Source organism: Saccopteryx bilineata, chromosome 4, assembly GCF_036850765.1.
Source record: "Saccopteryx bilineata isolate mSacBil1 chromosome 4, mSacBil1_pri_phased_curated, whole genome shotgun sequence".
NCBI lineage: Eukaryota > Metazoa > Chordata > Mammalia > Chiroptera > Emballonuridae > Saccopteryx > Saccopteryx bilineata.
This window is the reverse complement of record NC_089493.1, coordinates 70,617,720-70,644,741: the sequence shown is the minus strand read 5'-3', so window position 1 is coordinate 70,644,741 and position 27,022 is coordinate 70,617,720. Positions and strand designations below refer to the sequence as shown.

General features: G+C 39.9%; 1 protein-coding gene across 2 annotated transcripts in view; it reads right to left on the bottom strand.

The window, feature by feature from the left end:
- ATP8B4 (ATPase phospholipid transporting 8B4 (putative)) overlaps nucleotides 1-27,022 on the bottom strand; it is a 277,874-nt gene that overhangs the window by 26,328 nt on the left and 224,524 nt on the right. For both annotated transcript variants that reach the window (XM_066276448.1, XM_066276449.1), the window contains 3 exons: nucleotides 8,120-8,267; nucleotides 4,805-4,988; nucleotides 4,131-4,354 (listed from right to left, as the gene is read on the bottom strand). In XM_066276448.1, the coding sequence (XP_066132545.1) occupies nucleotides 4,131-4,354; nucleotides 4,805-4,988; nucleotides 8,120-8,267 (556 nt within the window). The remainder of the gene's footprint in view (nucleotides 1-4,130; nucleotides 4,355-4,804; nucleotides 4,989-8,119; nucleotides 8,268-27,022) is intronic.

The window sequence follows — 27,022 nt, the reverse complement described above, 5'->3', positions numbered from 1 at the left end:
GGTATATAAAAGTTTATATATAGTTACATATTATTATTATTATTATTATTATAACAAAAAAAATTGGCCCTGGCCGGTTGGCTCAGCGGTAGAGCATCGGCCTAGCGTGCGGAGGACCCGGGTTCGATTCCCGGCCAGGGCACACAGGAGAAGCGCCCATTTGCTTCTCCACCCCTCCCCCGCGCTTTCCTCTCTGTCTCTCTCCTCCCCTCCCGCAGCCAGGGCTCCATTGGAGCAAAGATGGCCCGGGCGCTGGGGATGGCTCTGTGGCCTCTACCTCAGGCGCTGGAGTGGCTCTGGTCGCGACATGGCGACGCCCAGGATGGGCAGAACATCGCCCCCTGGTGGGCAGAGCGTCGCCCCTGGTGGGCGTGCCGGGTGGATCCCGGTCGGGCGCATGCGGGAGTCTGTCTGACTGTCTCTCCCCGTTTCCAGCTTCAGAAAAATGAAAAAAAAAAAAAAAAAGAAAAAAAAAAAATTGAGGATAGTGGAAAAGACTTTGCCAAGGTTTAATTGGAAGCCTTCCACTCTTTAGCATATAAGACAGGGCTCTTTTGTCCCCTGGGCTAGAGTTAATTAAGAAAATGAAAGTTTCTAAGCCCTGGCCGGTTGGCTCAGCGGTAGAGCGTCGGCCTAGCGTGCGGAGGACCCGGGTTCGATTCCTGGCCAGGGCACACAGGAGAAGCGCCCATTTGCTTCTCCACCCCTCCGCCGCGCTTTCCTCTCTGTCTCTCTCTTCCCCTCCCGCAGCCGAGGCTCCATTGGAGCAAAGATGGCCCGGGTGCTGGGGATGGCTCTGTGGCCTCTGCCTCAGGCGCTAGAGTGGCTCTGGTCGCAACATGGCGACGCCCAGGATGGGCAGAGCATCGCCCCCTGGTGGGCAGAGCGTCGCCCCCTGGTGGGCGTGCCGGGTGGATCCCGGTCAGGCGCATGCGGGAGTCTGTCTGACTGTCTCTCCCTGTTTCCAGCTTCAGAAAAATGAAAAATGAAAAAAAATAAATAAAAAAATAAAAATAAAAATAAAAAAAAAGAAAGTTTCTAAAAGGGAGAAAAATAAATAACCTGTTTCTATGGAGATAGTATTCTTAGCATCATTTTGTCCTTTATACATCTTACTTCTTCCAAAACATTGGAACGAAGATAAACAGCGGGAAAATATCAGGTTTTGAAACGGTTGCTGTAGAGACATGTATTCCAAAATGTCCCAAAGTGTGTTCTGTATGGTTCCTCTTCTACAAAACATTACGCACGTTGCTTGGGGGGGGGGGAAGAGACCATTATTGATGCCAAGACTAGACCCAATGAGGAATCTAGTAAAACTAAGGCAGCAAAGGAATGAATCCTTAGGCTGAGAGTAATAGAGAAACAAACCTTCATGCAAAGAAGGACTGCAGGAAAATGTGTCTGTGTCAACCTTGGTACTAGCTGAAGGGAGAGACAAAAAAATTTCTCCTAAAATTATGAACAACAAATGGTATTCACTAGATTGGAAATACTAATTTAAAAATCCTGCAACAGAGAAAGAGGATGCAGTGTCTTCAGGGAACTGGCAGAAGCCACACAAATGTTCTCTGGGCAAAGTGGCTTCAGGTATAATGCCATCAAAATGGCAAAATAGCTCATCAGTTCCCCTCACAAGAAGACCAATGGCAACTATCCACAGAAAAGACACCACTGTGAATATCCCAGATCTTGTGGGATGAGTCTGAAGCATTGCCCTGGACTACAGAGAAAGAGAAGGACCACATCCAAAGGAAACAAGAGCCTACACTCTGATGGCATTGCCCCTCACCAGCTGGCACAGTACTGCACTAAGAGGGTCCCTCTGGGCCTATGGTTTCTCTAGTGGAAAAAAAGAGAGTCCCAGGTGGACCTGTAACTCTCCCAGCACTTCCTGGGAGGCTCATTCCAGTCTTGCCTCATAGGAATCACTGGGGAAGTTGGCAGAGGCTCAACCAGCGTCAGATAGAGATGGAGAAGGGGGCAGGGTTTCCAGCACCCAGCACTCAGAGCTCACTCTTGGTGGATCTCATTTCTACTTGCAGCAGCGATGAGCTCTGCCCATCTACAATTCAATCAAACACTTAAGAAAATTATAGACAGGTGGTATGTCTTATAACTGGGTTTAACCATCAGCTACTCATCTCTTTGGAGAAATCACTGTTCTCCTTGCTGTTCTCTTTTCAAAGGTGGACACTGGCAAGAGACTTAAATGTTGAATTGTTTAACATCTGACTCTGACCAATTTTATCAGATCCTAAAAGCAGAGCAGAAAATCACCTAAATATAGAAGTTAGAAGTCAATGAACATAAGTTTCAACTTCACAGGTTTAATGAGCACAACATTGTCAGTAAACCTACCTATCCAAGCTTGATGTGTCTGTACATGCAAATCATTAACAACTCTACTGTGTCCAAAGAGGTCTAAGTCAAGGTTAAGACATCCCTTCATGGTATTATAATTTTTCAAAAGCCTCAAACTTTTGCAATGTGAAAACTGAATCTCACAGAAACACCGCTTAGCAAATAGTTTTGCTTTGTTCTTATGTGGAGGGAAAGCCACCTGTCCAGGAAGACACAGCCAACACTCCCACACCTTCTTCTGTTGGACAAAGGTGGAATAGTGAGCAGGTGCATATCCCCATCCCAATGACTCCTCAAAGTAGAGTTAAAATCAAGACTTTGCTTTACTTTAAGTGTCTATTGATTACCAAAAATAATCAAGAGTCTGCTGTTAGTTCTGCGAATGCTATCCTTGAAAGAAAAAAATTAGGAATGTGTGTAGGTATGCCTCACTTTAAGAAATCTCACCTTCTCAGAAGAAGGAAAGGATGTACAAAACCTATTTTCATTACAAAAAGGATTTGTTAATCCCCCTTGGCACATTGGCACATTTAAGATAACATGAAATGCCAAGATTTAATTCATACTGTTTTTCTGAAATAAAATGATTGAAAAAAATGAGCTTCATGCAGATCCCTGAAATCAGTGATTAAACCCAAGAGGTAGGCAGAACAGCTGAAGAAATCTTTAAAAAGAGTGATGGCTACCATTTTATTTTCAAAGACGATCTTTTTTCTTTTTTTGTTGTTTAAAATAATAATGTCAATTTCTTATTTATAAGTATATTTAAACACTGTAAGTCTTGCATTTCACAACTAACACCAGGGTCAAACTTTACTGATATCCAAGATATGGGGTTAAGTAACATTCCTTTTTTGTTTGTTTGTTTGTTTGTTTGTTTGTTTTTTGTATTTTTCCAAAGTGAGAGGCAAAGGGGAGGCAGACAGACAGACTCCCGCATGCACCTGACCAGGATCCACCCAGCATGTCCACCAGGGGGCGATGCTTGGCCCCTCTGGAGCGGTGCTGCGCTGCAATCAGAGCCATTCTAGGGCCTGAGGCAGAGGCCATGGTGCCGCCCTCAGTGCCCAGGCTACCTTGCTCCAATGGAGCCTTGGCTGCAGGAGGCAAAGAGAGAGATGGGGGGGGGGATGGTGGAGAAACAGATGAGTGGTTCTCCTGTGTGCCTGGCCAGGAATCAAACCCGGGACATCCACACGCCGGGCCGATGCTCTACCACTGAGCCAACTGGCCAGGGCTAAGTAATATTCTTTAAAATGAAGATGAGTAGATGCAAAAATAGAATCCTAATTTATAAATTTGCTAATTTTTCTTTGTTAGAACCTACATAATCTACATGTCAATTTTCTAGCCAATGAACTGCTATCAAAAGATCTTTTATGTCAGTATATAAAGTACTTCCCCTTGATATAAAATATTTACATTCAGTGTATTGGGTGAGCAACCATCCTCCCAATAGAGATACCTCAATATTTCTGTTACTGTTTCTCAGACTTCTAAATTAAAACTCTATATCAAGCCTACCTGTCATCATACAAAAACATTTTAATAAAAACTTAAAAGAGTACTCATTGGTTGCTATACAAATAAGAGAAAAATAAATAAAATTCCAACTAAATATATATTCTTCTTGGGTTCAAAGCTCAAGTCAATTGTCAATTACATAATTGCCATAGTGTCACTATTTATTAATAAAAGCTATGAAGAGCAGTCATTTACAATCCAGGGGATCTTATAAAAGAAAGATAAGTATTTTTTTTACTAACCTGGGCTGAGAAACCACAGAAGAAACCAAACCAGAAATGCACAAGTGTGAATGCAAAATTCTTATAGAAGAAATAGCATAAGAATTTGCACATTCGGAAATAGGACCACCTTCCATGAACAAGGAGAAGCCTTTGGAGGTATCTAAACTGTGCAAATGAGTAGTCACTGGCTAAGACTGCCTGCAGTCCTTCTTGGCCGCTGATTCCAATGCCAATGTGAGCACCTACAAAGAAAAACAGTAACACTTTCATTCCCCAAACAAAGATACAGTCTCTTTGGGGAACTTGTCATTACTCCTTTATGGTATTATTTATTTACAGAAACCTTACAACTATATATAGCGTTAATAATTTTCACTCATATTGTCTTATAAAACACTCATGATGGATATTTGTCCTAGTTTTATAAAATAGGACATTGGCTAGAAAAAGTTAGTGACTTGCACAAAGTTTTACCCTTTTCTAGCCTAAAAATACACAAATTAATTACAAAGAGTTTTCTTTGTTTTTTATTGTTTGTTTGTTTGTTTATTTTTATGAATGTGTTGGACCCAGAATATTCAGAATGACTGGGAAAAATAAAGTTATAATGGAATCTCCATTACATATTTCCAAATGCTGAACTTGAGGACTCCAGGTATGCAGCATACCCCACTGAGCAGATGTTCACTTACTTTTGATCATGCTGACATCATTGGCTCCATCACCAATGGCCAAAGTGACAGCATTTCTGTGTTTTTTCACCAGCTCTACCACTTGGGCTTTCTGGAGCGGCGTGACACGGCAGCACACCACAGTCTTACACATGCAGGCGAGTTCTAGGAGATCATTCTTGACATCATTTTCCAGGGCATGAGCCTGTTATTAAAAAAAAAAAAAAGTCCAGAATAGATCAAGAAACAATAAATCAGAGGCATTCTTTGGGAAGCAGACTCCTTATTTCTCAACTGATTTTTTTTCTAAACAGTTGAATTCACTTTAACAAGTCAGTGTTGATTCAGGATCACACAAGCAACAACAACCAACTAAAGAAATGAGTATTAAAGTCCTACTAAGTGCCAAAAAGTTTTAGAATAAAAATAAAAGATAGTGCCCTTGTATGTCCCTCTTGACACATGACCATGCTAAACTGGAGAGAAATATAGTTAAATGCCAGAGAAGTTCCCAAATCTCCAGAAATAAGGAAAGCAAAAGACAGAACCTATGTGCACCCTGGCCAGTGGGGTATGGGTTAGTTGTCCTGCATCACCAAGGTTGCTGGCTCAACCCTGAGTCACCAGTTCCAGCCCTTATCAGGGAACATATGAGAAGCAATCAATGGGAGCACAACTAAGTGGAACAATGATTTCATCCTCTTTCCCTCTCTCCCTCTCTCTCTCTTTCTCTCTTTTCCTCTCTCTCTCTCAAAAAAAAAAAAAAAAAGACAGACCCTATTCACCACCTCACCAAGTTTAGAATGAACTACAAAATGGTGAATTTTTTTTCTGTCCTCCATGATGGAATTTTGTTTCCTTTGCATTGTTGTTTTGTATATCTAGTTTTTGCTTTGGTGGTTGTTAATGCATGGGTCAACAAAAAGCAGACAGGCTGGAGATCAGCCCTTGAAGAGAATAGTGATTGAAATCAAAAGAGGTCTGTTCGAAAAGGTGGTGTGCAAAAAAATGGTGATGTCTTTCATAGGATCCCCCAACCATTTTCACCCTTGATCCTCTCCAAATACATAACAGCCTTCAGATATACCAGGAAATAACTGAGAAAGAGCATAATCCTTTGCAATTAGCTGCGTATTTTTTTTCTAGAAAACACCTTGCTGTACATTACTTAATAAACACAGTAAGAAAAACAGGAATCTACCTAAACTAAGTCATCATATTTTTAAATGAATCTTTAACAAGATAGTCATAGCCTCTCACAATTGGCCTCTATGTTTCTTTTGAGTTCTGTTTTCTATTACCAGTGCAAAGGCAGAGGCAAGAAAGAACCTGTCAAATTATGGAAATAAGCAATTTGGCATAGTGAGAGTAAAGAGCAATTCTTAAAGCGAGGTCCACATGTATTCACATCCTTATTCTCAGGCTATAGTACTATGACCTACACATGCTTAGTAAATGTAAATGTATAAATAGAAAGATTAGCAAATGACTAAAACATGCACTGAGGTAAATAATTCTCACGTCAAATTCTATAATTCCTAGGAGAAATTGTGAGTTAGCATTCTCAAATATAAATGCCATTTCTGAAAGACAAAACATGTAACTAGCTCTTTGCCCAGAATTGTTCCTTTCTCTCTCTCTTTTTTGTGTGTGACAGAGACAGAGAGAGGGATAGATAAGGACAGACGAACAGACAGACAGGAAGGGAGAGAGATGAGAAGCATCAATTCTTTGTTGTGGCACCTTAGTTGGTCATTGATTGCTTTCTCATATGTGTTTTGACTGGGGGCTACAGCAGACCAAGTGACCCCTTGCTCAAGCCAGCGACCTTGGGCTCAAGCTGGTAAGCCTTGCTCAAACCAGATGATCCTGTGCTCAAGCCTACGACTTCAGGGTTTTGAACCTGGGCCCTCCGTGTCCTAGGCCGGCACTCTATCCACTGCGCCACTGCCTGGTCAGGTCCTTTTCTTTTTTCTTTATTAGCAACAAGTGAAAACCTAGATTCCCTGACTCTAAGAAAAACCCAATTATATTCTGCACAGCATCAAGATTACAGCAAATTGGAATTATATATTTTTTAAAGCTTTTGACCATACTATCAGAAACATGGTCTGTTCTCCTTAAATAAAAAATGACATTTTGTGGTTTCTATCTTCTTAGCTTTTTCAACATATTGAGAGGCAGAGAGAATAGTGTAGGTTATCATCTGAGTACTCTGACCCACCACACATTGGCTCTTTTGAGCCCGAGGGAAAGTCAAAGCACTCATTAGGGACCCTTTCCATATTGTGGTCCCTGGGCAATTGAACTTGGGCCACCAGTTCCAAGTTCCAACTGACAGGTTTATAATTTTCAGTTGCTATTCATTTGTGCAAGGGAGAAGTTCGTGTCATCTGGACAAACTTTCAACTGAGCTTGGCCTGCAGCTGAGCTCTGTAACTTTCCATGGTGTAGAAGGCAACACATCATTACGTCTGGAATCCAGCTGGATAATACTCACAGCACTAAGGGCTAACAGACAGCTGATCACAGGGGGAAAATACAGCATACTCACATACAACTTCTTTCGTCCTCTAAGAAAATGTCTAAAAGAAGATACATTTCTTTTCCAAAGTCCAAAAGAGAAAAATGACCACCAAAGTGGAAGAAAAATATAAAATTAGCTCTTTTTACATATAAATGATAATTTCACTGGAGTGGAATCAGAGCTTTTGTTTTCTAAATTAGAAACTCAGGAGAAGAGCATTTTGATATTTGTTCAAAATTTGGAACCTGAACTACATTAAAAGTACAATGCAAGTTTATTCTATTATGACAAGAACCAGATTTCCTAATCAAAGCAAATTGTTTGGCATTGCTGTAAAATGCTGCTATTTAAAAAAAAAAAAACACCAGAGGTATCTTAATGGCAATAATTTGGTGTGGTAATTATATGAAGGTCGGGTTGTACTTTGCAAGTCACAAACATTAGCAAGAGCAATAATCGCAATACATTCATCCAATTGCATTATTTTAATTAAATAACAATGAACTATGACACTCTCCCTTAGAAAAGCACTTAAACAATACTGCTAAATGGTCTACAGTCATTTAGACAAGATTGATAAGCTGTGAATTCAGCATTTCTTTGGATCTCCACTGTGGTGTTTCAAGCAATAATGTATGAAATATATATTAGAAGTTTCCTTTCCCCTTGCAAACAGGGAACCATAGTGCATGCCTTGTTTCCAGTTATGTCATTTGTTTGAAAAACACAAAGGAGATCTCATTATGACAGCACAGAAGAGACAATTACTGGGGTGAAAAAGAAAGAACAAAAGCCTCACGTGAACTCACCAAACTGTGGCCATTTATGACTAAGGCATAATCTCCTGTTACAGTTCCTTCTACCACTGAGTCCAGCTCCAGCTGCTGCTTTTTTTCAAAGACTACATGGCCATTGGAAGAACTTCTGTTTTGTCCAAACAAATTTTCCTTGGCTTTCCTTAAAGGCAAGGGGAAGGAAGCAAATCATAATAAAGTATACAGAGTGTACCCTTGAACTTGAACAAGAGACTGGCCTGAAGGTAAATTTATTTTGTCACTATTTAGACAGACAGGCATAAGATTCAATTTCAGTAAGCAAGCTTGATAATTCTTGTGATAGAGATACGATAGCAAATCTACCTCTGGAAAATTCCAGGAAGTAGGAGGGTAAACATAATTTTTAAAAAATCATCTTGAACGTTCTGAATTACCTAAAAGCTAAATCACCTTCTTGATCTGGCCTTGAACTAAGGGATTTTGATAAATTTGGTATATAACCTTGTCTGAGTTTCAAGGGCTTAAGAATCACTGATCTAGCATGTGATATTGTTAAATAATGACAGGAAAAGACAAAAGAAAATTCATGATATCTGCTAGGAATTCTGGGGCTTCTGTGTAGTAAATAAATTAATTTGTAGAAAAATGAAATATAATTTATATTAAAACAGTAGGCTTCTAAAAAGGACAAAAAATTTGACAATAAAACAAATGATAGAATTTACCCAGTTGGCAGTCATTATCAGATAATGGAATACTTTAAATGTTTCATGGGGGGTGACAACAGAGTAATGGCAGCATGAGAAATACTCCTAATCACTCCCCTTGAAATTTCAACAAATTGAACAACTATAATGCAGCAAAGAAACCCCAGCTGGGTGTGCCTGAAAGATCCATGCACTAAATGGACTAAAGGTGGGACAGGGTGAAAAGAGAAGCAGAAGATAAAATGCATTCGTGGTGGGCTTTGGAGAGGAGAGGAGACAAAGCTGGAGTGACTAGGATTTTCTTTTCTCTGCTGTACTATGGGAAAGAGGGAAGCTCAGGCTCTCTGGATTTTGTCTGAGGAATAGGAGATGGAATTTTGGAGTGACTGGGACTACTTCTGCCAAAAGGAGTGTAAAGACTGTGATAAACCAAAGTGGCCAGTGTTTCCATGGTCTGCCTGCAACCTGCACTCAGCAGAAACAGAGAAAGGTATTATATGGCCCCCCAAGTACTCAGATCCTGCCTCCCTCATCTCATGGTATCTAGAATGGCAGAGACAAACCCCACAGCTGGCTTTTCAGAGTCACTATCTCCCCTGAAGAAGAGAGGTATTTCATGTCCAGTCCCCAGGTCTGTTGAGACATGAATAGGAGTGCCCAGAAAACTGAGATCGCCATTGCTAGAACCATAAAGCCAGAAAGCTGAAGCCAGAAAGTTGAAGTCTAAGGCCAATGCCATAAAGCCCTCACAGCATGCCCCACCCACAAACAACACTACGGCCCTGTCTATATCATTGTGACAGCAACATCTCAGGAGAGGATAGCCCAAGAACTTTACAGAGCTAAAACTTGTAATACAGCATCACCTACTAAAAGAAACCTCTTCAAACCAAAATTTATTTTTCCCTTTATTCTTTTTTTTCTTATCTTTTTTCTCTTTTGAATTTCAGTTTCTTTAATTTTTATATTTTTTAATCTTATTTTCTGTGGATGTTTTGGTTTTGATTGTTTTGTTTGCTTTTGATCTTTTTTTCATGGTATTTCTTTTTTACTTGTCATAATTATTTAATTTTTTATCTCTTATTGTATTTTTTATTTTAATTTTTCATCTTTTTAGTTGTTTTTTGTTAGTGTTCTTTTTTTTTTTTTTTTTTGGATTTTTCTGAAGCTGGAAACGGGGAGGCAGTCAGACAGACTCCCGCATACACCTGACCGGGATCCACCTGGCATGCCCACCAGGTGACAATGCTCTGCCCCTCTGGGGCATCGCTCTGTCACGACCAGAGCCACTCTAGCGCCTGGGGCAGAGGCCAAGGAGCCATCCCCAGCGCCCGGGCCATCTTTTGCTTCAATGGAGCCTCGGCTGCAGGAGGGGAAGAGAGAGATAGAGAGGAAGGAGAGGGGGAGGGGTGGAGAAGCAGATGGGCGCCTCTCCTGTGTGCCCTGGCCGGCAATCGAATCTGGGACTTCCACACACCAGGCCGACGCTCTACCACTGAGCCAACTGGCCAGGGCTGTTAGTGTTCTTAACAATGCCACTTTCAAATGTTATCAAGGAAGAAGAAATCAAATACCATGGCTACACAAGACAGAGACATAGTTCAGAAAGAAAATGAAAAAAACTCCAGAAAAAAAAATCTCAATCACATAAAAACCTTAGAGTTAAATCATTAGCATGTAAGGCCATACAACCCTGAAAGCACCCAATCTCATCTGATCTCAGGAGCTAAGCAGGGTTGGACGTTGTTAGTTCTTAGATGGGAGAATTCAAAATTGAAGTTCTAAAAATACTCAATGAGATGCAGGAAGACATTAATAGGCAACTTAATGGGCTTAGAAAAAAATTAATGAACAGAATGAATACCTCACCAAGGAGAGTGAGACTTTAAAAACAAAGATGAAGAACTCAAAACATGAAGACTGAGGTAGCAAGTTTAGTTATAGAACAAGCCAGATAGAGAAAAGAATCAGTAACATTGAAGACAGGCAATTAGAGATGCTACAGAGAGAAGAAGAGAGAGACTCATGAATTTCAAAAACTAAGAGATCTTTCCAAGAATTGTCAGACTCCATCAGAAAGAGTAATATAAGAATAACGGGTATATCAGAAGAAGAAGAGAGGAAGGGAGAAGGGAATGAAAAGTCTATTCAAACAAATAATTGATGAGAACTTCCCAACCCGATGGAAAGAATGAGAGTCTCAAATCCATGAAACAAAGAGAATGTTGAGTTACCTCAACCAAAACAGACATACTCCAAGGCACATCATAATAAAATTGTCAAAAATCAATAACAAAAAAGGAACCTCAAGGCAGCTAGGGAAAAAAACATAACATATAAAGGAAAGCTCATTAGGTTACCATCAGATATCTCAGCAGAACTCTATAAACCACAAGAGAGTAGACTCAAACTTTCAAAGCACTGAAAGATAGAAATTACAACCAAAAATATTATATCCATCAGAGTTATCCTTCAAATATGAAGGACAAATAAAGACTTTTACAGACATACAGAAACCGAGGGAGTTTATCATTGGAAAACCCACCTACAGGAAATACTTAAGGATATTATTCAACGAGGCACAAAGAACAAAACATTAATTTGTTGTGTTTGTAGTTTTGATTAACTACAGATAAAAGCTCCAACAAGGTCACAATAAAAACAAAAATAATCTGCAACAACAATAACATAAAAGGCAAAAGGATAGGACAAGATGGCGCTGGAGTAGGCGGACGTACCAGCATCTACCTCCCAGAACCAAGGTGGATTACAAACTAATTTTATGAACTATCAGCTAGAAAAACCAACTTTGGACTAAACTAAAAGGACTCTTCAACCAAGGAACGCTGAAGAAGCCACATAGACTGGTAGGAAAAGCGGAAACGCGGAAACGCGGAGGGGCTGCCTAGCTTCTCGGAGCGAATGGCAACAGGGAGAGACTCGTGTGGCGGGAAGTGAGTTTAGCAGAGGGGAAAGGGTCCTGAGCCCCAGGAACAAAGCCCCAGCTTGCATCCCCAGAGCCCAGAAGAAGCGTAAGGACAGTATTTAGCTGGAAACAAGTCAGAATACTGTTTGTGAGAGAGTCTGATTTCTCAGACCCAGGATCCTTCTTAAAGGGACCACGCAGAACATCTCTCTCAAAAACAATCACCTGCGGCTCCTGGGAACTGGGGGAAGAAAACCATAGTAACAGGAAGAGAGTGCAATCTAGGAGGCATAGGGAGAAACATTTTGGGAGATAGCCACCCTAACCCCTGGGACGAGTCACTCCCCAAAGCTGAAGTGAATATTTCCCCCGGAAACAGCAATACCAGCAAAGGGAAGCAGGAGAGCAGCCAAACAAGCTCCCCCGCAGCATTCAGAGCAGAGTCGCATAGAAGGAGGGAGCTTTCGGGTCTACAGTAGTGAGTCTTAGGGTCCGAGCTGCAACACCCCCACCCACGCGACTGAGGGCGCGCTGGAGGGCGGGTGGCAGCGGGAGACAAAAGCACGGTTCTGCTGGCAGGGTTGGAAGCCGGCTGGCCACCACTGGGCTCAGGTGTGAGCTCAATCTTACCCGGCTAGGGAGAAGGGGGCGTGCAAAAGCCGCCAAGCTCAGCTGCCGGCAGCCTGTAATCCAGCCTCCGGGAGAAGGGCGGGAAACCCAGAAAGGGTAGAAACCAGCCCCGGAGCAAGGGCAGAGGAGCACATCCCTGCCCCGCCCATGCAACCAAGGCTTGTGGTCTGAGTTGGTAGCCGGCTCCTCTCGCAGGGGTGGAGTCAAAAGCCCAGAAGAGGTGGAGTTCCGCTACGGAGCTGAGCTTGGGCACGCAGCCTTGCCTGGTGGTAGAGCCAAGGCTAGCAGCTGTTCCTTGAGTGGGATCATCCTGCAAAGGCAGGGCGAAAGCTCAGAAACAGGCAGAGACACGCAGCTGAGCAAAGGTGCACGCCAGTGCCCTCAGGACTGAGCATAACGTCACACACAGGGGTGGGGCAAAGGCCAAGGCCACCAACCCTTGTGCACCCGAGCACGTGATCACAGCCACTCCCGTGAAGAGAAAATGCGGAGGCAGAGAAATACAACACAAATAAACCAAGAGAAATCCCCGAAAAAGGACCTAAGTGAATCAGATAAACCAAATTACCAGATGCAGAGTTTAAAGTAACGATTGTTAGGATGCTCAAAGATATTAGAACCACCATAGATGGCCATTACGAAAACTTAAATAAAGAGATAACAAATATAAAAAAGGACATTGAAATAATAAAAAAGAATCAGACAGAAATGACAAATACAATATCTGAAATAAAGAATACCAATGGAAGGAGTTAAAAGCAGGATGAATGAAGCAGAGAATCGAATCAGTGAGTTAGAGGACACAATAAATAAAGGCACGGAAGCAGAGCAGAAAAAAGAAAAGAGACTCAAAAAGTCTGAGGAAACTCTAAGAGAGCTCTATGACAACATGAAGAGAAATAACATCCGCATCATAGGGATTCCTGAAGAAGAAGAGAAAGAACAAGGGATAGAGACTTTGTTCAAACATATTATAGCGGAAAACTTCCCCCAATTAAGGCAGGAAAACATTTCACATGTTCAGGAAGCACAGAGAACTCCATTAAGGAGAAACCCAAAGAAACCAACACCAAGACACATCATAATTAAATTACCAAAGCTAAATGATAAAGAGAAAATATTAAAAGCTGCTAGAGAAAAAAAGACTATCACCTACAAAGGAGCCCCCATAAGGATGACTTCTGACTTCTCAACAGAAACACTTGAGGCCAAAAGGGAATGGCAAGAAATATTCAAAGTAATACAGAACAAGAACCTACAACCAAGACTACTTTATCCAGCAAGGCTATCATTTAAAATTGAAGGAGAAATAAAAAGCTTTACAGACAAAAAAAAAACTCAAGGATTTCACTGCAACCAAACCAAGGCTGCAAGAAATGCTAAGGGACCTGTTGTAAACAGATCAAAGGAAAAAAAGAATATAGCAAAAGAGAAAAACAGTTTTAAAGAAAAAAAATGGCAATAAACAATTACATATCAGTAATAACCTTAAATGTTAATGGATAAATGATCCGATCAAGAGACACAGAGTAGCTGCGTGGATAAGAAAACAGGACCCATACATATGCTGTCTACAAGAGACACACCTTAAATCAAAAGATGCACACAGACTGAAGATAAAAGGATGGAAAAAATATTTCTCGCAAATGGAAATGAAAAAAAAGCTGGGGTAGCAATACTTATATCAGACAAAATGGACTTTAGAACAAAGACTATAGTTAGAGATAAAGAAGGTCACTACATAATGATAAAGGGAGCAATCCAAAAGGAAGATATAACCATTATAAATATCTACGCACCTAATATAGGAGCACCTAAATATATAAAGCAGACTTTGATAGACTTAAAGGGCGAGATCAATAGCAATACTATAATAGTAGGAGATTTCAATACCCCATTAACATCATTAGATAGATCCTCAAGAAAGAAAATTAACAAAGAAACAGCAGACTTAAAGGACATATTAGATCAACTCGATTTAATAGATATCTTCAGAACCTTTCACCCTAAAACAGCAGAATATACATTCTTTTCAAGCGCTCATGGTACATTCTCTAGAATAGACCACATGTTAGGGCACAAAAGCGGGCTCAACAAATTTAAGAAGATTGAAATCATATGGAGCACTTTCTCTGATCACAATGGCATCAAACTAGAAATCAACCACAATAGAAAAATTGAAAAACATTCAAACACTTGGAAACTAAATAGCACATTATTAAACAATGAATGGGTTAACATTGAGATCAAAGAAGAAATTTAAAAATTCCTAGAAACAAATGATAATGAGCATACATCAACTCAAAATTTATGGGACACAGCAAAAGCAGTCCTGAGAGGGAAGTTTATAGCATTACAGGCATACCTCAAGAAGCTAGAAAAAGCTCAAATAAACAACTTAACCCTGCATCTAAAAGAACTAGAAAAAGAACAGCAAGTAAAGCCCAGAGCTACTAGAAGGAAGGAAATAATAAAGATCAGAGCAGAAATAAATGACATAGAGGCTAAAAAACAATACAGAGGATCAATGAAACCAGGAGCTGGTTCTTTGAAAAGGTAAACAAGATCGATGAACCTTTAACAAGACTCACCAAGAAAAAAAGAGAGAGGACTCAAATAAATAAAATTAGAAATGAGAGTGGAGAAATAACAACTGACACAACAGAAATACAAAATATTGTAAGAAAATACTATGAAGAACTGTACGCCAAAAAATTAGACAACCTAGATGAAATGGACAAATTCCTTGAATCATATAATCTTCCAAAAATCAATCTGGAAGAATCAGAAAACCTAAACAGACCAATTACAACAAATGAGATTGAAACAGCTATCAAAAAACTCCCAAAAAAGAAAAGTCCTGGGCCTGATGGCTTCACAAGTGAATTCTACCAAATATTCAAAGAAGAACTAACTCCTATCCTTCTCAAGCTATTTCAAAAAATTCAAGAGGAAGAAAGATTTCCAAACTCCTTTTATGAGGCGAGCATAATTCTGATTCCAAAACCAGGCAAAGACAACACAAAAAAAGAAAATTATAGGCCAATATCCCTGATGAACTTAGATGCAAAAATCCTCAATAAAATATTAGCAAACCGGATCCAGCAATATATGGAAAAAATCATACACCATGATCAAGTAGGATTTATTCTTGGGAGGCAAGGCTGGTACAATATTCGCAAATCAATCAATGTGATTCATCACATAAACAAAAGAGAGGAGAAAAACCACATGATAATTTCAATAGATGCAGAAAAAGCATTTGATAAAGTCCAGCACCCATTCATGTTCAAAACTCTCAGCAAAGTGGGAATACAGGGAACATACCTCAACATGATAAAGGCCATCTATGACAAACCCACAGCCAACATCATACTCAATGGGCAAAAATTAAAAGCAATCCCCTTAAGATCAGGAACAAGGCAGGGGTGCCCCCTTTCACCACTCTTATTCAATATAGTTCTGGAAGTCCTCGCCACAGCAATCAGACAAGAAAAAGAAATAAAAGGCATCCAAATTGGAAAAGAAGAAGTAAAACTATCATTATTTGCAGATGACATGATATTCTACATTGAAAACCCTAAAGTCTCAGTCATAAAACTACTAGACCTGATCAAAGAATTTGGCAAGGTGGCAGGATATAAAATCAATACTCAGAAATCAGAGGCATTTTTATACACCAACAATGAACTGTCAGAAAGAGAAATCAGGGAATCAATCCCCTTTACCATTGCAACCAAAAAAATAAAGTACCTAGGAATAAATCTAACCAAGGAGATTAAAGACTTGTACTTGGAAAATTATAAAACATTGATAAAAGAAATCAGGGAAGATACGAATAAGTGGAGGCATATACCGTGCTCATGGTTAGGAAGAATAAACATCATTAAAATGTCTATATTACCCAAAGCAATTTATAAATTCAATGCAATACCAATGAAGATACCAATGACTTACTTCAAAGACATAGAACACATATTCCAAAAATTTATATGGAACCAAAAAAGAACACGAATAGCCTCAGCAATCCTGAAAAGGAAGAAAAAAGTGGGAGGTATCACACTTTCAGATATCAAGTTATATTATAAGGCCATTGTACTCAAAACAGCATGGTACTGGCATAAGAACAGGCACATAGATCAATGGAACAGAACTGAGAACCCAGAAATAAACCCACAGCTCTATGGACAACTGATATTTGACAAAGGAGGTATGAGCTTACATTGGAGTAAAGACAGCCTCTTCAACAAATGATGTTGGGAAAATTGGACAGCTACCTGCAAAAAAATGAAACTAGACCACCAACTTACACCACTCACAAAAATAAACTCAAAATGGATAAAAGACTTGAATGTAAGCCATGAAACCATAAGCATCTTAGAAGAAAACATAGGCAGTAAGCTCTCTGACATCTCTCGCAGAAATATATTTGCTGATTTGTCTCCACAGGCAAGTGAAATAAAAGACAGGATAAACAAATGGGATTTTATCAAACTAAAAAGCTTCTGCACAGCTAAAGACAATAAGAACAGAATAAAAAGACAAACTACACAATGGGAGAATATATTTGACATAGCATCTGACAAGGGGTTAATAACCAAAATTTATAAAGAACTTGTAAAACTTAATACCAGGAAGACAAACAATCCAATCCAAAAATGGGCAAAAGAAATGAATAGACACTTCTCCAAAGAGGACACACAGATGGCCAATAAGCATATGAAAAAATGTTCAACATCACTAATGATTAGAAAAATGCAAATTAAAACCACAATGAGATATCACCTCACACCAGTCAGAATGGCGCTCATCAATAAAACAACACAGAATAAGTGCTGGCGAGGATGTGGAGAAAAGGGAACCCTCCTGCACTGCTGGTGGGAATGCAGACTGGTGCAGCCACTGTGGAAAACAGTATGGAGATTCCTCAAGAAATTAAAAATCGAACCGCCTTTTGACCCAGCTATACCACTGTTAGGAATATACCCCAAGAACACCATAGCACTGTTTGAAAAGAAGAAATGCACCCCCATGTTTATGGCAGCATTGTTCACAATAGCAAAGATCTGGAAACAGCCCAAGTGTCCATCAGAGGACGAGTGGATTAAAAAGCTTTGGTATATATATACTATGGAATACTACTCAGCCATAAGAAATGATGACATAGGATCTTTTACAACAACATGGATGGGCCTTGATAACATTATACTGAGTGAAAGAAGTAAATCAGAAAAAACTAAGAACTATGTTTCCATACATAGGTGGGACATAAAGATGAGACTCAGAGACATGAACAACAGTGTTGGGGTTACAGGGTGGGGGAGGAGAGGGAGGGGGTTGGGGGAGGGGAGGGGCACAAAGATCATGGCTTTTCAGCATTTGCCATATTCCCCCCTTAATCTATAGACAGACAGCAAATATTTACGTATGGTGTTCCCACTATAAAGACTGCTGTCTTAGGGACAAATGCTGATGAACTATTTCAGCAGTTCCTCCTTCTTCAAAGACTTATATGTCAACATAGAGCTCCATGTTTCATAGGACATACTCAAGCTCACTCCATGCTCCCTGGAGCTTTAGCACAAGGGAATGCCCCCCCCCCTTTTTTTTTTTTAGTATTTTTTCTTTTATTTATTTATTTTTTTGTATATTTCTGAGGATGGGGATGGGGAGGCAGTCGGACAGACTCCTGCATGTGCCTGACTGGGATCCACCTGGCATGCCTACCGGGGGGAATGCTCTGCCCATCTGGGATGTTGCTCTGTTACAACCGGAGCCATTCTAGTGACTGGGACAGAGGCTATGGGGCCATCCTTAGTGCCCAGGGTGGATTTGCACTGGTGGAGCCTTGGCTGCAGGCGGGAAGAGAGAGACAAAGAGGAAGGAGAGGGGGAGGAGTGGAGAGGTAGATGGGCGCTTCTCCTGTGTGCTCTGGCCAGGAATCGAACCCGGGAATCTACCATATCATGCTTTTTACTAAAAAAAAAAAAATTTACATTTCTTTTGAATGCTGATAACAGGAGACACCAAATCTTTTTCGTCTGCAAACTACTACCTTCTTTATTAGATCTAGCTAATAACACTGTTCTGTCTTTTTTCCAAATAGCTCCAGATATATGGATAAGATTTATATAGGCAGATGGGGATCCTCAACCCCCTCAGCGAGATCTTCTGAGAATGGCTTTTAAGATACCTAGAGGCAGAAAAAGCCCAATAGAGATCAGGGGAACTACCAGCTTTTAGGATACACCCTTAAAGGCTCCAACACCCCAAAGGGGTCTCATAGGATGCCATCTGGGTCCTGCTTCAATAGTGGAAAGGAAGGTCATTGAGCTAAAGCCTGCCAGGCTTACACGCCTCTGCTGTGAGGAAACAGGGACACTGGAAGGTGGGCTTCCCCCTCGCTCCTCTAAGGGAGGGTTCAGTCTCTTCCAGCCCTGCTCCAGCCACCTATGACCTAACCTTGCCCAGAAAGCTGGGGTTTGCCACTGAAGGCTGAAGGTGCCCAGTGCCGTCGGCCCCATCTACGACACTGTGGACGAGCCTAGGGTATTTCTTCCAAGAAGCAGGTAAACTGATCTCATTCGCACAAGGGCCACTTAACTATGTTTTGCCTGAATAGTCAGGTTTTTTATTCTTCCCTCAAAGATTTCTGTTGTGGGTGTTGATAGTCCTATTTTCTGCTGCTTTGCTTAATATATAGTGTTTCCTTTATCCCTCCTACCTCAATGCCCCACTCATATTTCAGGCTGGGACCTACTCCTAATTTAGAGCTCTCTTTCCTCCTTTTGCCAACTTGTATTATGAATTTACCTTTGCTACCCAGCTTAATGTATCCCAAGGTTCTCTTTACCAGGCCACAGTCGCAGAGCTCCAGGGAAAAGCAACCTGGTCTCAACTCTCCAGACAGAGGAGAACAGAAGCTCCATATCCACGCATGCTGCAAATGGCTTTTTCCAGTCTACCTGAATCATTACCAGCTAGAAGCAGCGGTCATTGGGACTTGGACATGAGCTGCAAAGTATAGAATGGTGACAACAATTCCAGTGCCATGCGGACTTTTCCTGTGGGGAAATTTCCTGGACTCCTGCTCCCTGTGACAGCTCCTAACAGACTGAACTGTGGTTGGGTTGCATTTTTCAGGGATTTGGCATGGTGATGGGGCTAACTTGGACTTGGGAAACATGTTAAGGACACTACACTTTTAGGGATTCTTGCTGTATTGGCCAAGAGTTTGCTTAAAGGCTTTTAATCACTGTAAAAAAAATAGAGGACTGGATGAAGAAGATGGGGCACATATACACCATGGTATATTATTCAGCTAGGAGAAATGGTGACATCGGATCACTTATAGAGGAATGGTGGAGTGTTGGTAGCATTGTGCAGGGTGAAATAAGCGAATCAGAAAAAAACAGGAACTTCAGGATTCCATTCATTGGTGGGACATAAAAGCAAGACTAAGAGGCATGGACAGGAGTGTGGTGGCTATGGGGGTGGGGGGAGGGAAGGAGGGAAAGGGGGAGGGGGAGGGGTACAGAGAGAACTGGATGGAGGGTGGCGGAGGATGATCTCTCTTCGGGTGATGGGTATGCAACAGAACTAAATGACAAGATAACCTGGAAATGTTTTCTTCGAATGTATGTACCCTGATTTATTGATGTCACCCCATTAAAATAAAAATTTATTTATAAAAAAAAAGGCAAAAGGATAAATATCTGCAGTAGCAAAGGAGAATACAGTGAAGGAGCACTCATAAGACAAAAGACTGTTGTAATTATATGAAGTGAAATAAGTAAATCAGAAAAAACCAGGAACTGCATTATTCCATACGTACGTGGGACATAAAAGTGAGACTAAGAGACATTGATAAGAGTGTGGTGGTTGGGGGGAGGGAAAGGGGGAGGGGGAGGGGCACAAAGAAAACTAGATAGAAGGTGACAGAGGACAATCTGACTTTGGGTGATGGGTATGCAACATAATTAAATGACAAGATAACCTCGACTTGTTATCTTTGAACATATGTATCCTGATTTATTGATGTTGCCCCATTAAAAAAATAAAATTATTTAAAAAAAAAAGACTGTTGTACATAAGAACATTTTTCTCTTAATAACCTAATGATAACCACCCATGAAAAAGCCACTGCTGAAACACAGCTTTAAAAAAAGAAGAAACAAGAGAAAGAAATAAGGAATAACACCAAACAAAAACAACTGATGGAAACAAAAAGGAGAAGAACCAACAAAGACACAGAGCTACCAGAAAACAAAACATAAAATGGCTATAGGAAATCCTCAAGTGTCAATAATTACCTTAAATGTAAATGGACTGAACTCATCAATGAAGATGCAGAGAGTAGCAGATTGGATCAAAAAGCAAAACCCAACCATATGTTTCCCCCAAAAGACACATCTAAGTTACAAGGACAAAAGTAGATTTAAAGGGAAAGGTTTGAAAATAATTATCCAAGCAAATAATATCCAAAGGAAAGCAAGTATAGCCATAATTATATATATATATATCTGACAATGCGGACTTCAAGACAACAAAAGTAACCAGAAACAAAGATGGGCATTTCGTAATGATAAAGGGGACAGTCTTTCAAGAAGACATAATACTTCTTGATATATATGCACCAAACCAGGGAGCACCAAACTATATAAGACATCTACTAACTAATATAAAAATAGAAGCAGACAAAAACAAAAATCATACTTGGAGATTTCAATATACCATTGACAGTCTTAGATAGATCACCCAAACAGAAAATCAGTAAAGGAATATTGGCCTTAAACACACTCTGGAACAAATAAACATAATAGATATTTATAAGATATTTCATCCCAAAATGTCAGATTATACACTCTTCTCCAGTGTGCATGGAACATTCTCAAGGATAAACCCTATGTTGAGCCACCAAACTAACATCAACAAATTCAGGAAGATTGAAATTATACCAAACATATTTTCTGATCATAAGACTTTGACATTTAAATTCAACTGTAAAAAAAAAAAACCCTAAAAACTCACAGGCCCTAGCTGGTTGGCTCAGTGGTAGAGCGTCAGCCTGGTGTGTGGAAGTCTCAGGTTCAATTCCCAGTCAGGGCACACAGAAGTGCCCATCTGCTTCCCCACCCTTCCCCCTCTCCTTCCTCTCTATGTCTCTTTTCCCCTTCCATAGCCAAGGCTTCAATGGAGCAAAGTTGGCCTGGGTGCTGAGGATACTTTATGGCCTCTGCCTCAGTTGCTAGAATGGCTCCAGCTGCAATGGAACAACACCACAGATGGGCAGAGCATCATCCCCTGGTGGGCATGCCAAGTGGATCTCGGTTGGGCACATGCAAGAGTCTGACTGTCTCCCCGATTCTAACTTCAGAAATATAAAAAAAAAAAAGAAAAGAAAAAGAATGTCATGAAAATGTGGAAATTAAACAACATACTCCTAAAAAGAAAGACTGGATCAAAGAAGAAATAAAAGCAAAGATCAAAGGATATTTACAAAAAAATAAAAATGACAACACAAAGTAGCAAAATTTCTGGGATGCAGCAAAAGCAGAAATAAGAGGGGAGCTTATACCATTACAGCTTATATCAGGAAAGAAGAGAGATCCCAAGTAAACAACCTAACATTACCCCTTAAGGAACTAAAAAAAGAAGGAAGGCAACCCAAAGTCAGCAGAAGAATCAAAATAGTAAGAATTAGAGCAGAACTAAATGAAATAAAAAACAAAAAAAAAACTATAGAAGAAATGAATGCAACAAAGAGCTGGTCCTTTGAAAAGATCAATAAAATTGACAAACCCCTGGCTAGAGTCACTAACGAAAAAAGAGGAAGGATTCATATAAACAAAGTCCAAAATGAAAGAGGAGGAACTACCACAGACAACATAGATATACAAAAAATCATAGTAGAATATTATGAAAGACTATCTGCCACCAAATTCAACAACCTAGAGGAAATGGATAAATCCTAGAACTATACATTCTTCCTAGACTGAGTCATGAAGAAGTGGAAAACCTAAATAAACCTATAAGCAGGAAAGAAATAGAAACAACTATCAAAACCTCCCCCAAAAACAAAAGTCCAGGACCAGATGGCTACTCTAGTGAATTCTACCAACATTCAAAGATTTGATCTTATTCTTCTCAAAGTCTTCAAAAAAATGGAAAAAGCAACACTTCCAAACATAACCCCCATACCAAAACCTGGAAAGGACAACACACACACACACACAAAAAAAAAACCTACAGACCAATATCTCTAATGAATACAGATGCAAAAATCCTAAACAAAATACTGCAAATTGAATATAACAACACATTTAAAAATCATCATGATCAAGTAAGATTCATTGCAAGAGCACAAGGATGGTTCAACATATGTAAATCAATCAACATAATACACCATGTCAACAAAACAAAGGAGAAAAATGATATGATCCAACCAATAGATACAAAAAAGGCATTCAGTAAGATACAACATCTCTTAATGTTTAAAACACTCAATAAAATTGGAATAGAAGCAAAGCACCTCAACAAAATAAAAGCCATATGTAACAAACCATCAGCTAATATTATACTAAATGATGAAAAATGAAGGTTTTTCCTCTAAATTAAAAAACAATGCAAAGCTGACCACTCTCTCCACTTTTATTCAACAGAGTTTTGGAAGTGGTAGCCAGAGTGATTAGATAAGATTAAGAAATAAAAGCCATCCATATCAGGAAGAAGAAGTAAATATATCACTATTTGCAGATGACATGATCCTGTTTATAGAAAACCCCAAAGACTCCACCAGAAAACTATTAGAAACAATAAATCAATATAGCAAAGTTGCAGGATACAAAATCAATGTACAAAAGTCTACTGCTTTCCTATATGCCAATTATGAAACACTAAAAAATGAACTCAGAAAAACAATTCCTTTTACAATTGCAATAAAAAAATAAAATACCTAGGAATAAACTTAACAAAAGATGTGAAGGCCCTGTATACTGCAAACTGCAAAACATTATTAAAAGAAATTTAAAAAGACACAATGAAATGGAAAACTATTCATGTTTGTGGATTAAAAGAATCAACATAGTTAAAATGGTCATATTACCTAAGGCAATCTACAAATTTAATGTAATCTCCATCAAAATCTCAATGTCACTTTTTAAAGAAATAGAACAACAAATTACCAAGTTTGTATGGCACCATTAAAAAAACCCAAATAGCCAAAGCAATTCTGAGAAAAAAAATGCAGCTGGAAGTATCACACTACCTGAGTTCAAATTATACTAGAGTCACAATAATCAAAACAGCATGGTATTGGCAGAAAAACAGACATACAGGCCAATGGAACAGAATTGAGAGTCCAGAAATAAAACCACATACATATGGACAAATCATCTTTGACAAAGGACCCAAAAATACACAATGGAGAAAAGAAAGCCTCTTCCATAAATGGTGCTGGGAAAATTAGATAGCCATATGCAAAAGAATGAAACTTGACTACACCTTGTACCCCTGCACAAAAATTAATTCAAAATGAATCAAAAACCTAAATATAAGATTCAAAACAATAAATTACATAGAAGAAAACATAGGTACTAAGCTCATGGTCTTTGGCCATAGAGAACAATTTGTGAATTTGACCCCAAAGGCAAGAGAAGTAAAGGCAAAAATAAATAAATGAGGCCCTGGCCAGTTTGCTCAATGGTAGAGTGTCGGCCTGGCATGTGGAAGTCCCGGGTTCAATTCCCAGCCAAGGCACACAGGAGAAGCGCCCCTTTGCTTCTCCACCCCTCCCCCTCTCCTTCCTCTCTGTCTCTCTCTTCCCCTCCCGCAGCCAAGGCTCCATTGGAGCAAAGATGGCCCGGGCGCTAGGGATGGCTCCTTGGTCTCTGCCCCAGGCACTAGAGTGGCTCTGGTCTCGGCAGAGCAACCCCCCAGAGGGCCAGAGCATCGCCCCTGGCGGGCAGAGCGTAGCCCCTGGTGGGCGTGCCGGGTGGATCCCGGTCGGGCGCATGCGGGAGTCTGTCTGACTGTCTCTCCTGGTTTCTAGCTTCAGAAAAATACAAAAAATAAATAAATAAATAAATAAATAAATAAATAAATAAATAATAAATAAATAAGGCTATATATCAAACTAAAAAGCTTCTACATAGCAAAAGAAACTGACAACAAAACAAATAGGCAGCCAACTAAATGGGAGATGCTTTTCACAAACAACAGTTTTGATAAGGGATAATGCAAATTAGTACAACCATTATGGAAGAAAGTATAGTGGTTCCTCAAAAAATTAAGAATATAACTACCATATGACCCAGCAATCCCTATACTGGAGATCTACCCCCAAAATCTCAAAAATATTGGTAAATAAAGACACATGCATCCCCCATGTTCATCGCAACATTATTCACAGTGGCCAAGACATGGAAACAACCAAAGTGTCCCTCGATAGAGGATTAGATAAAAGAGGTGTGGTACATATATACAATGGAATACTACTCAGCCATAAGAAATGATGACATAGTGACATTTACGACAACATGAATGGACTTTGAGAACATTATACTGAGTAAAATAAGTAAATCAGAAAAAGCTCTATGATTTCACACATAGGTGGGATATAAAACTGAGACTAAAGGACATAGATTAAAGTGAAGTGATTACCAAGGAAGGAGGATATGGGAGAGGGGGATAGGAGTGGGGGTGGGAGGAAAGGGTGAAAGAGGAGCAAATACAAGGTGACAAAAAATGATTTGACTTTGAGTGATGAGTACAACATAATCAACAATTCAAATGCTATAGAAATTTTTACCTAAAACCTATGCACTCTTATCAATCAATGCCACTGTATTAAAGTTAATTTTCTAAATAAAATTTAAAAATTAAAAATATGTATATTTTAAGTGAAAATTGTACTCATCAGGTCAAAGAGAATAAGTCTACTGAGAAAGAAACTACAGAGAGCAAAGTGTAACAGACCATTCCAGATGGAAACTGAGCAGAGGTAAAATAACCCTGCCCACATCTCACTCATCTCTGCTGTTTAAGAGGAAGATTGTATCCTCAACATCCTTAGAAGAGAAATTTTACTTTTCTTTTCAAAATAGAAAGATGATGCTTTTAAAAAACAGGGAAGTTTCCTCTCCGAGGACCCTTGGATAACAGGTTTTGAAGTGATATAGGACAAGTCAACAGGACTACAGAACTCTCAGCCACAACCAGGGAGCTACACAGAGACACTCCCTGAAGATGAGTGTCAAAGCCAGCCACCAACACTTCAGACCACAGCTTGCATACATAGAACCAGTACCTATGAGAAAATAGGGAGTGGCAGGCCAGAAAATGGATGTTTTGGCTTAGAGCAAAATGAAAGGGTTCCCCAAAGGTTTGTCCTATGCAGAAGATGTATAATACAATGGCTTTAGACTGTGGCTCATCTGAAAGAAGAGAGTGTTCACAGGACAAAAACAATCATTGTAGCCCTCAATTTTCTATTTAAAAATGTAATGCTGATTGTTTACAGGCTCAGTTTAAAAAGCAAAACCCAAAAACCCTTATCTTCTGGCTCAACATCTCCTTCTGCTGTCCAGGACTCAGATCACAGCCTGTGCTTAGGAACCCAAGCTGCCAGAGGTGACACAGCCCTGGCTCCAAGGATGATATCATGCATTTAGCAATCAGTTTGCAGAATCAAAGAAAAAGGTTTATAAAGTCAGAGTACTATGTGTGAAATTTAAGGAGATAGGGTGGGGAGGAGGAGGAAAAGCAGACATAAAAAAATATTGCTTTAAGTGGGAGGACTTGTCTTTCGCATCAGATAAGCATGTCAGGGAATCCTCCTCGTGGTCATGAAAATTTACAGTCCCACGTCATGAAGAAAGCAAGAGAGACAAGTCCCTCGGTAATGAGCATTCTCTGACGATGTTGCAGAGCCCATAAATCGGGTCCTAAGAAAGCACCAAAGGGCAAACATCTCCTGAGGTTGCCTTTTTCGTAAAGTTCTCACTCGCTGTATAAATGACTCAATCTCTGTTTTCCCCCCAGAGAATGAAAACATTCCAAAGAAGGGTGAAGTTCATAAAAGTATTGGCTGAAATTTTATTTACTTAGGATTTCTTTTCCTTCTAAACTATTCCTAACATCTCACATGAACCCTTTCCAGGCAGACAAGGGACAGTTTTTCTAGCTCTGCTTAAATTCCCACTGCACTCCCTCTAGACAGGCCAAGCCTGCTCTGCAGACCAGACTCAGGCACTTTCAAACCTTTGCCCATGCTCTAGAGCTGTCATTTCTTTTTCTTCCTGGAACTTAGCTGTTCAAATACCAGCTGGTTCTCCCAAAAACAATTTATTAGAAGGGCAAAGCTACACATAACTCCCTTCAATGAATGTGAACTATATTTTTTTGCAGGCATAACACACTATGCTTAACCACAGAATACAAATAACACATGCTAAAACAAAAGAGTGCCTGTTTTTTCCAAGCTCTGTAATGAACAGCAGTCTATTACAATGTTGGCATCCAGAAATGCATTAATGGTTGAAGCAACCGCGGCATTCACAGCCCCATGCCACCACAAACACAGCAGAGCCCAATTAGGCCCGTGTTTGCATGCAATCTATGAAGGAAAGAGAGGGTAAGGAAAACAGCCTTTTTGTCAGTCCTCTTAAAGGCACT